The 16,277-nt window shown below is 40.1% G+C and overlaps 2 protein-coding genes and 1 non-coding gene across 3 annotated transcripts in view; 1 reads left to right on the forward strand and 2 right to left on the reverse strand.

Annotated features, from left to right (window-relative positions):
* The window catches only part of LOC149740951 (uncharacterized), a 35,363-nt gene extending 20,886 nt beyond the window's left edge, over positions 1–14,477 (reverse strand). Inside the window, exons 1-6 of the mRNA XM_089872850.1 lie at positions 14,333–14,477; positions 13,925–13,988; positions 10,394–10,432; positions 9,294–9,550; positions 8,960–9,118; positions 7,850–7,981 (exon numbers count right to left, since the gene is read on the reverse strand). Of these exons, the coding sequence (XP_089728976.1) occupies positions 7,850–7,981; positions 8,960–9,118; positions 9,294–9,550; positions 10,394–10,432; positions 13,925–13,988; positions 14,333–14,362 (681 nt within the window). The 5' untranslated portion in view covers positions 14,363–14,477. The remainder of the gene's footprint in view (positions 1–7,849; positions 7,982–8,959; positions 9,119–9,293; positions 9,551–10,393; positions 10,433–13,924; positions 13,989–14,332) is intronic.
* On the forward strand, positions 1,973–7,534 carry LOC149740952 (cytochrome P450 1A2-like). Its single transcript, XM_089872864.1, has 8 exons — positions 1,973–2,309; positions 2,757–2,949; positions 3,167–3,268; positions 3,708–3,855; positions 4,515–4,727; positions 5,182–5,613; positions 6,069–6,278; positions 6,553–7,534. Exons 1-8 carry the CDS (start codon positions 2,171–2,173, stop codon positions 6,868–6,870), a joined length of 1,755 nt encoding a protein of 584 aa, XP_089728990.1. The 5' UTR covers positions 1,973–2,170; the 3' UTR covers positions 6,871–7,534.
* On the reverse strand, positions 8,183–8,480 carry LOC149740953 (signal recognition particle RNA). Its single transcript, XR_016384510.1, has one exon.
* Positions 14,478–16,277: the final 1,800 nt, after the last annotated feature.

Here is a 16,277-nt window from a genome sequence, read left to right on the forward strand (position 1 = left end):
GGTCCTACAGTGAGGCATGCCATGGGACCTGGGGTTTAGGCCAGAGCTGGCTCATTACCCCAACATTGTATATGCACATTCTATTCTAAATGGGTGAGGTCCTACAGTGAGGCATGCCATGGAACCTGGGATTTAAGCCAGAGTTGGCCCATTACCCCAACATTGTGTATGCACATTCTATTCTATATGGGTGAGGTCCTACAGTGAGGCATGCCATGAAACCGGGGATTTAGACCAGAGTTGGCCCATTACCCCAACATCATATATGCACATTCTGCTCTATATGGGTGAGGTCCTACAGTGAGGCACGCCATGGGACCGGGGATTTATATGTAAGAGTTTGCGCAACAAGTAACACCCGTTGCAAGTTATTTACGCTGATGTTGCAGGTTATGACTTAACTTATTGTTAAGGTTTATGATGACAGTACATGTTTTATACAGTGCGTATGTCAGCGAACTTTATTAACAAAGTTACATACATGGTAACTATAGTAAGCGGGCACGAGGTGTATGAAACACCTGTGTTATAACACGTGTCGTTCTTCGCCATGCAAGGATAAATAAGTTTCATACGTGGTAACTCGTAAGCAGGCACGAGGTGTATGAAACAGAACACCCGTGTTATAACTACTGTCGTTGCCCCGTCATGCAAGGATAAATAAGTTGTATCAGTAAAATTCGAATGCAGATTATCAAAACGTAACTTTAATTTATCGCTTCGAATTCGATATCGAAGATCTTCAGTTAAAACAACGAAGAGAATTAACAATTTCTAAACCAATTTACGATCATTATTTAAACATCGTTGAAATTCATGAATGTCTATAATTCACAGAGCTATCCAGCTTGCCCTTGCTATGAACTTTACCACAGTTTTGTAACAGTTAGCTTTATGGCTCAGTAATCGTAGTTATGACGTAATAGTAACGGTTTGTCAACAAGGATCTGGACCAACGTGGCTCGCCGTAAACTGCAATGTATGCGTGATGCTTACGTGACGTCTCGCAGCAAGCTTGAGGGCACATGCTATAACTTGACATTGAAAAGGTTTAGTAGTGTGGGGTAAGATGGATACTGTTAGCACATGATATCCCACCATTTCTAACTGTGTTTTATTAATTAACAACGCTTTTTTAGAGTCGTGAGGCTACGGTTATATTATTCTGTAAATATTCTTTGTTTACTACCAAATGTGACGAAATTGGAGCACAAAAACATGGCCCATTTTATTCCACCGTTTTACACAACAACCGATTAAAGGCAGACGTACATTGCCCAATATACTAAACCACACGCGTGTGAACGTTTCAAGATTCGCTTGGCAAATACACCTGTCAATCAAACACCACGTGGCCATATGTAAATATGCGTGAGACCTATTTTTAGATCTCTATGCCTGGAATGTCAGAATGTTGGAACTTTGTAAATCAATCCCACGATCCCTGACCTTTATAACACAACATTAACCCGCCTTTATATTCTCAGTATATTAAGATAAGTGGTTATTTAAGATTAGAAAAAAATTACCAGAAATTTTCTTTCGGGCTTATTTTAAATACGCTTGCCAGCAACAATATGTACGGAGTAGGGTGGGGGAAGATGGGACACCTTTAACACATAATAACTAAATATCCTGATCGTGTTTTAAACAATTAACAACGGTCTATGGGAGTCGTGAGGATACGGTTTTATAAAAAACCGTTGAATGTTTGTTTACTACCAAATTGGAGAAGAAAATAGATTGAAAAGGTGTTCCATCTTCCCCCACCCTACTATATGTTTATATATATATATATATGTATGTTTAGTTTTAAAAAAGTTTAATAATCCGAAATTAACATTGTATGGTTAATAGAACGTTTATAATTTGGAATTGAAAAGGTTAAGAATTACTGACACCATAGTTTTAAATCCTTTTTGTTAAACTTGGGCCTTCATGTTCACTATGGGACTTGAGATTTCGACCGGAGTTGGTTCATTACCCTAAATCATGGCGTGTTCTATTCTATGTGTTCCCACAGTAACGCCATAGCATAATTGCATAATAAACTTAATTGGGCCTGAGAAGGTTTTTTGATAAGGCGTTAAGCAAGGCTATAGTATTAAAAGAATTATTTTATCAGGTTTAGGTTTATATTATTTTCGATAAGAAACTGATCGTTCCAAACATGAATTGCGAGGAGCATTCAATTCTCGGAAACTTATCCACTCAGCTATGCAAACCACACGTCGTTGTCGGTTTTTCTATTTTTATCTTCGCTTGCAGTTTACGTGTGATGCTGCAGCGAAATATGAGGTCAACGAAAGGTAATAGAAAAGTTCGTATGAAGTTCAACTCACGCCGCATAATGGCAAGGCTGCAATTAAGTTCTTATCAATTTGCTGCCGCGTGTTGTTGCGGCTGCGCATTTACGCCGGAATTTTTGTTTGATACGTTTCTAAGGGAGTGAAGGGAACCAAAACTACTGGGTTTTGTGGTGGCTGTTTAAAGTCGAATATGAAGTCTGTTTTAAAGCGGGTTAATTTAAATTTCTGTCACATGTGGTTGGCGCTCGTTTCTAACTCACTGGTGACGAATTCGAGGCTCCATGCTGCTACCATTGTGGGTGTACATGCCCTTGGGCAAGGCACTAAACGGTAAAAGCTCCAACCCAGTGGTCGCTAAAGAGTTGTCCAAATTGTCAGCCATCAATTAAAAAACGTCTTAACCAAATGGCATCTGTTTCATTTAAACGTTGATTTAATTTCTGGCAGGTAATAACACGAGACTTATGACGTTTTGGGAACTACCCTATCCAAGGGGATTACCCATCATTGGGAATATTCACCAGATGGGGAATTTCCCGCACGTGAAACTGACAGAATGGTCAAAACAATTCGGAGATTTTTATCGAATCAAGATGGGGCGTTATGACGCGTTGGTTGTAAATGGGCACGAAAACATCAGGTAAAATGGGCACGTTCGGTTTAATCACCCACAAAGTTACATACGTGGTAACTCATAAGCGGACATGAGGTATATGAAACAGAACACCGTGTTATAACAACTGTCGTTGCCCCAACATGCGAGGATAAATAAGTTACATTCATTCATTCATTTAGCTATCATTTAGCTTGGTAATAAATTATAATTTCTAAATTTATTTAAATTTTTTCACTAACAGAAACTGCCTCGCGAAAAAATCCGCCGCGTTTGCTGGTAGACCTCCCTTCGAAACATCCAAGTTGATCGAAGAAGGACTCAGTATAAGTTTCAGTAATTATAGGTATTTACCTTTGATAAGGCAGTAAGCATGAGGTGTATAAATGCACTATGTGTGCCTGGTGTAAAAGTAGACACCCATGTTATAACTCGACAGTGGGCATGAGGTGTATGAATACACCATGTGTGTCTGGTGTATAAGAAGACACCCATGTTATAACTTGACAGTGAGCATGAGGTGTATGAATACACCATGTGTGTCTGGTGTATAAGAAGACACCCATGTTATAACTCGACAGTGAGCATGAGGTGTATGAATACACCATGTGTGTCTGGTGTATAGGAAGACACCCATGTTATAACTCGACAAATAGCACGAGGTGTATGAATATGTTATAACTTGACAGTGAGCATGAGGTGTATGAATACACCATGTGTGTCTGGTGTATAAGAAGACACCCATGTTATAACCCGACAGTGAGCATAATACTTTTGATTGACAGCCCGGAATGGGAACGGCAGAAGCAATGCACCATCAAGGCATTGAAACTTTACACAAGCGGATCAGACAAAAGATCAACAATGGAAGAAACCGTATCCTCCCATGCAAAACAACTCGCAGAGGATTTAATCAACTCTGCAGACCAGCAGGTAACAATACAATTTACTATATCGGCTTTACTAAGTAAGTTACATACATAAATACATTACTATATAGTAAGATGGGGGAAGATGGGACACCTTTTCACTAGATTTCCTCGTCCCATTTAGTAGTAAACAAAGAACATTCAATAAATTATGAAACCGAATCCTCACAACTTCGATAGAGCGTTGTTAATTGTTCAAAACACGATCAGGATATTTGGATATTATGTGCTAAAGGTGTCCTATCTTCCCCCACCCTGCTATAATAAAATGATTGGCAAGTTTTGTATATAGACTTATTGTTTTACTTTGGAGGATGATTCATTTGGCTGTAATAATGTAACTTATTTATCCTTACGTGGCGGGTAACGACAGTCCTTATAACACAGGTGCATGAATATGATATAAAATTCTCCCAAAACAATAACCCACAAAGTAACATCCCTGGTAACTGGTAGGCCTAAGCGGACACGAGGTTTATGAAACAGAACACCCGTGTTATAACAACTGTCGTTGCCCTGCCATGCGAGGATAAATAAGTTACATACGTGGTAACTTGTAAGTGGGCACGAGGTGTAGAAACAGAACACCCGTGTTAACGACTGTCGTTATCCCACCACGCGGAAATACACAACTTAAACAACTTTAATTACATTGATTTCCAGGGTTTAGTAGGCGACCTCCACGACACGGTGATATACAGCACCACCAGCGTGAGTTCCACGATTTGTTTCGGGCGAAGTTTTACAAGGCAAGACCCGGAGTTGAAAGAATTTCTCAGAAATTTTCAAAGTTTCGACAAAGCCATGGGCGCGTCTCAGATTGTCAACTTTTGGCCATTTTTAAAATACTTTCCGGTGCTGGGAAAGTCCTTTCGGGTAATTTCCCATAATTTATATAGTAGGATGGGGGAAGATGGGACACTTTTTTATTCTATTTTCTCGTACATTTTGGTAGTAAACAAAGAACATTCAAAGAATTATAAAACCTTGTCCTTGTGACTTTCATAGACCGTTGTTAATTGTTTAAAACACGATCAGGATATTTATATATTTTGTGCTAAAGGTGTCCCATCTTCCCCCACCCCACTATACTGGTTGAAATATTGTTGCTTGTATATTTTCGCGTGGCAGGGCAACCACAATTATAACGCGGGTGTTTTTTTAAGCGTTCTAACAACTGTGCCACGGCGCCAGACCGATTTTTTTTATTTCAAATCATGTAAAACTATTAAAAACAAGTATATTTCAATTTTGTGACGTCATAGTTTAAATATATTACGTCACTATTGTTATTACGTCAGTTGTTCATAAAAAATTAATATTTGTTTAGAATCTCAAAACCTACATGGACCAGTATTGGAACTTTACGTTGTCTATGTTGGAACAACACTGGGACACTTACGTGCCCAACAATATGAGAGACTTGGCAGATTGTCTGTGGGCCCAAAGCAACCAGGTTAACAGCAATGGCACGGCGCCACGCCACACAGCAAATGGCGCCACAGACGAGTTGAAGCCACGCCACGCAATGAATGGTGCCAACGGTAATGGTATGACACATCACAATACGAATGGTGACGTCACACATAGCAACGGGATTAACGGGGAACCCCCTACCAAGATAAACCGTCAACTAACGGATCAACAGCGCCGTATAGCGTATGGCGCAAGCGACGCATTCGGCGCAGGTTTCGACACTATAAGCGCTATGATCACGTGGTCGATTTTCTACATGGCCGTTTTTCCTGAACACCAACGAAAGGTAATTTGCATTAAATGATTATCTACGTATATTTCCTCACATTATGTTAATGGCGACTTGATTTTAGCTTCGAATAATATAGTAGGTCGGGGGAAGATGGGACACCTTACCATTCTGTTTTCTCGTACCATTTTGTAGTAAACAAAGAACATACAAGTAATTCTAAAACTATATCCTCACGACTCTCATAGACCTTTGTTAATTGTTTAAAACACGATCAGGATAATATGTGCTAAAGGTGTCCGATCTTACCCCACCCTACTATAAATCGAATAATGACATACTAGATCAGGGAAAGATGGGACATTTTTTCAATATATTTTCACGTACCATTTGGTAGTAAACAAGGAATATTCAAAAAAATATAAAACCGTATCTTCACAAATCCCATAAACTGTTGTTAATTGTTTAAAATACGATAAAACACGATATAAAATCATTATATGTCGCCACAGATACGAGAAGAAATCGACCGCTTAGAAACGTCAATGTTTTCATTACGTCATCACGGTGACGTATGTCCATACACACAAGCATGGTTGTATGAAGTATTACGTCATATATCGGTCAGTCCACTTCTTGTACCACATTATACGGTTAAACAAGTTGAGGTAAACGGGACGATGATACCAGCGGGGGTGGTGGTTTTGTTTAATGTGGCAAATGTAAGTAAATATGAATGTATGTAACTTATTTATCCTTGTAGTCAATGAAAATCGTTATAACACGGGTGTTCTGTTTCATACACCTTGTGCCCGCTTACAAGTTACCACGTATGTAACTTATTTATCCTCGCATGGAGGGGCAACGACAGTCGTTATAACACACATGTTCTGTTTATTTAAATAACCATTGTTTTTATACGTTTTTAAGATAGTAGTTCTCAAACTGATGGTTTTTTTAACAGCAGAACTTATATATAACTTATTACTCATACAGGCTGACCGAGATACTCGAGTTTGGGAAAACCCCGAACAATTTGAGCCTGAGCGATTTCTGGCACGAGATCCAACCACTGGGGGCGCAAGAGTGGTTGCAAGTGAAACGTCGAAGATTTTAAATTGGGGGGCGGGAAAGAGGCGTTGTCCCGGGGCTGAGTTATCCAGACACGAACTATTTATTTACATTGCAAACCTGGTAAAGTTATGTTACATCGAACAGGCAGTGGAGGGAATCGAACCCGCGATCCCTTGGCCTTGTACCCCAGGAATTTCAACCAAACCAAAAGCTTTCCGAGTCAAAGTAACGCAGCGTTGATTTTGGGGTCACGGTGTGGGACCACAGCAAGTATTTCAAAGAAAAATAAACATTTTAGAAAGTCTTCACGAAAGAAATCCATTACAAGCTAAAGATAAACTTCGTAAACGACGCAGACAGCGCCAGTGGCGCAAACGACGTCGATGGCGCAAGTGACGCGAATGACGCAAATGAGAGGATGTATTTGTTAAACCAACTATAAATCAATAAAAATGACGAAACAAACGACCAGAAACACAAACCGGCTTCATATTTTTTGTTTTTTCTTTTTTTTATATCCAAATACTCTTGCTCTCAAACACCAGTCGTTTACTCGTTTTAAATTTCAGGGATTTTAATAAATTAGACATTTCGTTATTAGGGTTACACACTTGGAGTGAATTTTGTTAGGTTTTTTTAAGATTATAAACTCCATGCTTCTACACAGGCATTATGTATTATGTTTGGGAAGAAATGTTTAAACACAAATTTTACTTCCAGTGTCGTTTCTCATAATTGATCAAAATACTTCGTTTTTTTTTATTTTCCCAACGCATTCTGTTTTGTGCACATGATATCCTTATCAAGGATCTGTGGTTTGGGCAGATTTGACCCATTACCCCAACACCTGTATAATCAACGCGCGCGCAACCTGTATATTAATAAACAAACAGTGTTTTCGTGATTTTTTGTCGATTCTTTGGTTGTAGGTTTAGTAAGAGACAGGGGAACCACCCGATGCGAGACCATGTTTATTTCAGCGTATCCCCGTAAGACGCACATCCAAGCACTGTACCAAAGGTCGCATCAACTCCTAACCAAAGTGTAACAGAGCGATTTGCTTGGTTATAAACGGGGATGGCTACGTATACCAGTATATATAGTTTAGATATTGGCATAAACCGGTAAAGTATAGGGGAACGTCGTCGTTCGCAGAAGATAATTTTATAATTTTTGTTAAAATATTACGTCTTGAAAATATTACGTCAACAAATATTACCTTTTGCGTCATCGTCCACGCAGATGCGTAGCTTGGGTTGATCATCGAGCTACTGACGTTTGCAACGACTTTGGTGAACTCTTGTACGCCTTCTAGCGGCGCGGTGGAAACAGGATTCAGCCCAACGACCAACTATGGGGAAACGAAGTGTTTAGTTGATGATTCATTAAAAGTTAGGGGTCGCTTATAAATCTACATACGTCGTAATCAATCGGTACCCTTAAATTAACGAAATCACATATGTAAATAAAAGTTGTTTATGTAATAGACGTACGTACAAAAAATGACTACCTTGGGTGGGATTCGAACACGGGTTAAATGTTAAAAAGGGAAAAAGGATCGGGTCCTGCGATATTGACTGGGCTGTGACGCTCCGCCTATTCACAGGCGCTATCCCGCTACTGATCAACGTGGGAACTTTTGGCTGCTCCCTTTCGGGCCTCGCCCGGTTCGTTCCTCCTTAGACAACCTGGTCACCCCAAGCTCCCCCGGGATGTCCATATTGACGCCGAGCTTAGCGCGGACGCCCGATCGACATAGGGCAGAGCGCCACAGGGCTCCCAATCTCACGCCGTCCTCCAATCCAAGCCTCCAAGTAACTGGATTACAGGCGCACGCCACAACGCCCGGCGAGAATCGAGTGTCGAAACCTCGTATATGAACCAACGAGACGCTCCGCCCACTCTTTTGTGACGTCATTTGATTGACAGGCACGACGTATAAAGCGACGTGAAAATAGACAACTTAATGCTTGCGAACAATAATCAAAAACAATCGCCTACAAAGTTACATATACGTTATACGTGGTAACTTGTAAGCGGGCACGAGGTGTATGAACAGAACACCTGTGTTATAACGACTGCCGTGGTGACATGGGAGCAATATAAATGTAGTTCATGCGATAATTTCGTTAAGGTAACATCGGGTTGTCTAAATAAACCACTGCGAGGTAGATGTTTTTCACCGGACTACAATCATTTAACAACCTAATTTAAAGAAAGATATATTTCAACATTCGTGGGAATTTATATGCATGAACGTTTTTCTTGCTTCGCATACAAAAAGCTTGGTATTGATTATGAATAGGTCCCAGATAATTATATCTCGAACCTGTAACGACGTTCCCGCTATTTCTAATTCGCTTGGGAGAATGGTCATTGTTTCGTCATCACTCGTCTCATTGTTCGGCTGCACCATGTCCGCTAGTGACGTCAGTATATTGTTTGCGTCATCAATGCTTATTTCTGTCAAGTTTTTGAGGCGATCCACCTGAATGAGGATAAATATTTATCATCGTATAAGGCAGTCAAGTAAGAAAAAAATAGAAAAAATAAAAAAGTTGGAAAAGTAGGAAAAAGTCGAAAAAAGGCGAAGAAAAGGTGAAAAGTCGGGGAATAGTTACCCCTCGACCCCTAAATTGTACTTCGTATATATTTCCCAATACCTGTTTTTCCATTGATTTATATTTCTCAGACTTCCTTTCGAAATAATTCCATTCGACGTCAGCGTACGGATCGTCCACCAACGTGCCAGGTTCGTTGTAGAACACAGATGGCGCTGTGTCACGTGCTTTCTCGTACGTTGAACAAGCTTCTGCTTCAGGAGTGTAACTAAAACTTCGACAAAATATTCGAGTTTCGGTGACGCAATTGTTGTGGCAGTCGGTGAATGAAACAGGGGCGTACCAGTAGTTGTATTCATCTGGAAATAAATTAAACTTTAATTATTTTCCAAGTTGAATACCATGACAAACAAATTGAAAAATGCAGTAACCAATATAAATACCCAATTTAAAGTCTGTATTAGTTAAAACGGTATGCCAAGGTAGAGAAACCTGTTAAATCACACTGCGTACGCTGAAAACCAGTTAAGGTGGCTGTACACAGTATCCGGCATGCGAATTCGCTTGCGAAGTCGTATGCAAACCCATTACCGAGTTCCGCATGCGGCAGCGAAATCCGGACAAAACAGACAAAACGGACGAATTCCGGATACTGTGTACAGCCACCTTTAAAGTGGTAAATTATTAACGACGTTGGCAAAAACAATTGAGCACTAAAACTGCGCCTCACCGAACTGCATCTCACCGAACTACATCTATGCTACAGACTTGTGCGACCAACTACTCCTGCGCAACCAATGACGCGTTTATACTTGTGCTTTCAACGCCAAGGCGGGAAAGTAATCGGCAATTGGCGTTTTATTGAATCAGCAAGTCTGTTGTATCGTGCGCGTGTTCTCGCTCGGGATATTTGGATATTATAGTAGGGTAGGGAAAGATGGGACACCTCTTCGTTTAGTTTTCTCTTTTTATTTAGTAGTAAACAAAGAACATTTAATGAATCATAAAACCGTATCTTCACGACTTCAACAGACTGTTGTTAATTGTTTAAAACACGATCAGGCTATTCGGATAATATGTGTTAAAGGTGTCCCATTTTACCCCACACTACCAAACGGTGCATTCTCGCTTAACCTCCTTTAAACATAATTACTAACTAACCCCACCACTCTTAACTAAACATCCCAACTTAACCCACTCACCCATCTTCATGCCTTTAACCCGGATGAAGTTTTTCAAAACTGTAAAAAAACGAAATGTTAGAAAAGAGATCAATTACTTTATAATTTCAATTCAACTCTATAGCCTAAATCCCAGGTCCCATGACATGCCTCACTGTAGGACTTTACCCATATAGAATAGAATGTGCATATACAATGTTGGGGTAATGGGCCAACTCTGGTCTAAATCTCAGGTCCCATGGCGTGCCTCACTGTAGGACCTCACCCATATAGAATAGAATGTGCATATACAATGTTGGGGTAATGAGCCAACTCTGGTCTAAATTCCAGGTCCCATGGCGTGCCTCACTGTAGGACCTCACCCATATAGAATAGAATGTGCATATACAATTTTGGGGTAATAGGCCAACTCTGGTCTAAATTCCAGGTCCCATGGCGTGCCTCACTGTAGAACCTCACCCATATAGAATAGAATGTGCATATACAATGTTGGGGTAATAGGCCAACTCTGGTCTGAATCCCAGGTCCCATAGCATGCCTCACTGTAGGGCCTCACCCATATAGAATAGAATGTGCATGTACAATGTTGGGGTAATGGGCCAACTCTGGCCCAAATCTCAGATCACATGGCGTGCCTCACTGTAGGACTTTACCCATATAGAATAGAATGTGCATGTACAATGTTGGGGTAATGAGCCAACTCTGGCCTAAATCCCAGGTCCCATGGCGTGCCTCACTGTAGAACCTCACCCATATAGAATAGAATGTGCATATACAATGTTGGGGAATGGACCAACTCTGGTCTAAATTCCAGGTCCCATGGCGTGCCTCACTGTAGGACCTCACCCATATAGAATAGAATGTGCATATACAATGTTGGGGAATGGACCAACTCTGGTCTAAATTCCAGGTCCCATGGTGTGCCTCACTGTATAGGACCTCACCCATATAGAATAGAATGTGCATATACAATGTTGGGGTAATGAGCCAACTCTGGTCTAAATTCCAGGTACCATGGCGTGCCTCACTGTAGGACCTCACCCATATAGAATAGAATGTGCATATACAATGTTGGGGTAATAGGCCAACTCTGGTCTAAATTCCAGGTCCCATGGCGTGCCTCACTGTAGGACCTCACCCATATAGAATAGAATGTGCATATACAATGTTGGGGTAATAGGCCAACTCTGGTCTAAATCCCAGGTCCCATAGCATGCCTCACTGTAGGACCTCACCCATATAGAATAGAATGTGCATACAATGTTGGGGTAATGAGACAATGATAAGACGAATTTGTCTTAAATTCCACTGCCATGGTACAATATACAAGAACAGTTAACCAACAAAATATATTGAACCTAAACTATTTCGATTCGGTTCTTATGGAGTTGCCATATCTATTTAGAAAGGGGGTTTTCCTGATACGAGAATCTAGGTGGTTGTAATTTGAACAAATAACATTAAAATAAGCTTTGTATGAATACGTTAAATTGGATTAAAAACGAAGTTGTTGTAAAGTGATACATTAGTTGTGAATCGTAACGAGACGTTTGAAGAATTTGGAGAGATTTTAAATGCATTGTTTGGTTGGTTTCGATGGTCCATAGTTTGAAAACAAACCACTTCAAATGCTCTTGTGACGTAACATTGGAAAGTCCCTTATTAGCGAACGGGACTTGAAACACGTCATTGTCCGAAAGTAAATTAAGTTGAGTGGGGAGCGGTAATTGGCTAGGTCGGGTTATCTGAATTGTCAGCCATATTAAAAAAAAAAAAAATTGCCCACAAAGTTACATACGTGGTAACTTATAAGCGGGCACGAGGTGTATGAAACAGAACCCCCGTGTTATAACAACTGTCGTTGCCCCGCCATGCGAGGATAAATAAGTTACATACGTGGTAACTTATAAGCGGGCACGAGGTGTATGAAACAGAACCCCCGTGTTATAACAACGGTCGTTGCCCCGCCATGCGAGGATAAATAAGTTACATACGTGGTAACTTATAAGCGGGCACGAGGTGTATGAAACAGAACCCCCGTGTTATAACAACGGTCGTTGCCCCGCCATGCGAGGATAAATAAGTTACATACGTGGTATCTTATAAGCGGGCACGAGGTGTATGAAACAGAACCCCCGTGTTACAACAACGGTCGTTGCCCCGCCATGCGAGGATAAATAAGTTACATACGTGGTAACTTATAAGCGGGCACGAGGTGTATGAAATAGAACCCCCGCGTTATAACAAATGTCGTTGCCCCGCCATGCGAGGATAAATAAGTTACATACGTGGTAACTTATAAGCGGGCACGAGGTGTATGAAACAGAACTCCCGTGTTATAACAACTGTCGTTGCCCTGCCATGCGAAGATAAATAAGTTACATACGTGGTGACTTGCAAGCGGGCACGAGGTGTATGAAACAGAACCCCCGTGTTATAACAACTGTCGTTGCCCCGCCATGCAAGGATAAATAAGTTACATACGTGGTAACTTATAAGCGGGCACGAGGTGTGTGAAACAGAACCCCCGTGTTATAACAGCGGTCGTTGCCCCGCCATGCGAGGATAAATAAGTTACATACGTGGTAACTTATAAGCGGGCACGAGGTGTATGAAACAGAACCCCCGTGTTATAACAACTGTCGTTGCCCCGTCATGCGAGGATAAATATGTTACATACGTGGTAACTTATAAGCGGGCACGAGGTGTGTGAAACTAGTTATAGTAATGTAAGTTATAGTAACCCACACACTAATGATAGACCTTAAAATATATAACTTTTATTAACAAAGAATATGATATAAAAGAAAATCATATTAATTAAAACAAAGAAGAAAAGGGAATACGACAGTCGAGTGTTCTGTTTCATACACCCAGTGCCCGCTTACAAGTTACCATGTTTGTAACTTATTTGTCTTCGCATGGCGGGGTAACAACAGTCGTTATAACACGGGTGTTCTGTTTCATACACCTCGTGCTCGCTTACAAGTTACCACGTATGTAACTTATTTATCCTCGCATGGCGGGGCAACGACCGCTGTTATAACACGGGGGTTCTGTTTCACACACCTCGTGCTCGCTTATAAGTTACCACGTATGTAACTTATTTATCCTTGCATGGCGGGGCAACGACAGTTGTTATAACACGGGGGTTCTGTTTCATACACCTCGTGCCCGCTTGCAAGTCACCACGTATGTAACTTATTTATCTTCGCATGGCGGGGCAACGACCGCTGTTATAACACGGGGGTTCTGTTTCACACACCTCGTGCTCGCTTATAAGTTACCACGTATGTAACTTATTTATCCTTGCATGGCGGGGCAACGACAGTTGTTATAACACGGGGGTTCTGTTTCATACACCCAGTGCCCGCTTACAAGTTACCATGTTTGTAACTTATTTGTCTTCGCATGGCGGGGTAACAACAGTCGTTATAACACGGATATTCTGTTTTATACACGTAGTGCCCGTTTACCAGTTACCACGTATGTAAATATTTAGGTAACAATTTTTACCACAAGACGACAGTCGTTAAATATAAATCTCCTCACCTTCGCTAAGAGCGGGTGAATCGATATCAACTTGAAACGAAGGTTGGTCAAATAAGAACAAGATCTAAAGTGAAAGAGTGGGTGAAGTTAGAACATACGGTGATTGCGAGGATAAATACGCTGCATTTAAATATATGATGCTACGCTAGGGGGGGAAGATGGGACACCTTTTATTTATTTTGTCGACCTATTTAGTAGTAAACAAAGAACATTCAAAGAATTAAACAACGTATCCTCACGACTCCCATAGAGGCATAGACCGTTGTTAATTGTTCAAAAAAATGTTTATACTTGATAACCAATACATGGTAAATAAATCCACATCAGCAAAGGCTGCAAATAGACCAAATATTTATCAGTGTTCGGCAGGCAGCATATTTATGTGAGGATAAATAACATTAAACTTACCACAGCGAAAAATAAAATATTGCGTCCCATTTTCCCCACAAAACACAGATTCTTCTTTCCAAACTATCCGTAATGTTGTCCCACAATCATGATTAATTATTATAAAGTGTTCAATATCTGCTTGAGGAAAAAAGGTAATCATAGAAATTATAAATAATACAGCTAGAATTATATGTTTAATGTTTCTATATCTTTCATGGTTCGTGGCCCCTTTCAGAGACACTCAACACCCATGCCCCCTTTATTCCATCAATAAAATATATATATTAGAACATATTTGCGTCTGTTACTCGTTTATCACTTCGCAGCAATTTGCATTTTGGCTGTTTAAGAAACACTGGTCTTATACGCTCTGTTGGGTTCTTTCTACTTATCATAGTTTTCTTGTCTTTCCCAGTTTTATTACCGGTAATTCTATAACATAATCTGAAGTGATTTTCAAAATGATATTAAGACATATCTTCATTACTCCAAACTTGTTTCCTAAATATTTTAGCCTATAAGACAAAGTTCCCACAGCACGCCAGGGGATATTAGTTGTCGGCCATGTTCGCCTAACATCCGGTTATTAAACTAACTCAAGATCTCGACGTTTCTAAGAGTTTATCTTGATTGTCATTTATAAACTTCAACCTAATACGTCCTTTTATAAACGTTGTTCCCCACGATGCTGATTCGTGACAAACACTGATGGTGTACAGTATGGACCTCCAAACTTCCCTATGTCTTATAATAAAGCGATGAAAAGTTGTTGTTCTTAGCGAGATGCATCATCTATTCACTATATTAGTCAACAGGCCAAAGTTTGTCCAACCAAAGAATTATCGTCAAAACTCACTTCAAACTTCGTTGCTATAAAAACAAAACGATGGCCACGATTTCGAACACGACGGATTCGAACACACAAAGAAATCCAACAAAGCAGAGATCCAGGTTCCTTATACGTTAGTTGAAGGACACCCTGGAGTTCCAACCACTGGAGTGGCCCCCCAAAGCAGCGACAATACGGGAGGCAATGGATCATGGAATACGCGTGTCCTCTTGAATTTTTGTTCCAAAACTTAAGTCTGGGATAATGGTCCTTAAAACTGTACGTTCTTAATCAGTTAAATTTGCTTAAGTACTTTTTGACTCCAGGCCTTTCTTGGGACGTCCTTAACAAGCTTTGTACCTTTCTACAAAGTACTTCTCTATAATCAAACATTTCGTTATATAACCTATACATAAGCCAATGCTGAAACTTGTGTACGTAATATCGCCACGCGGGGATGAGAAAGTTCATTTATTCATTCAATAAATTTGAACTATATATATTACGACAGGACATTTAATATAAAGTTGGTCCCTTACAGTGTATTTGTACATTCAAGGCACCAAACAATTCGTTATTTGTATACACATTTGTATGTACATTTGTATACATTCAAGGCACCAAACAATTCGTTATTTGTATACACATTTGTATGTACATTTGTATACATTCAAGGCACCAAACAATTCGTTACATAACATATACAGAAGCATGTTTTAACTTGTGTATGAAATATAACTCGCCATCTGTTTGTATATTGTGGGGTAAGATGGGATACTGTTTACACCTAAATCCTATATTTCATAATCGCGTTTTTAACAATTAACAACAAAAACGCCATTTTAAAGCCATGAGAATATGGTTATACGATTTTGTAAATGTAGTAGGGGGGAAAGATGGGACAGAGAGGGAAAGATGGGACACCTTTCGTGAGAATATGGTTTTGTAATTCTTTAAACTGTTTTTGTTTACTACCAAATGGGACAAGAAAATAGAATGAAAATGTGTCCCATCTTCCCCACCCTACTATATTATTCGTTTACTACCAAATGGAACAATAAAGCAATACGGAAGCATAAACTATTAAGAGAGAGAGCCAATTACCCCAACACCTATAAAGTGCTACAACCCATT

This window comes from Ciona robusta, chromosome 2, assembly GCF_009617815.1.
Source record: "Ciona robusta chromosome 2, ASM961781v2".
Lineage (NCBI taxonomy): Eukaryota > Metazoa > Chordata > Ascidiacea > Phlebobranchia > Cionidae > Ciona > Ciona robusta.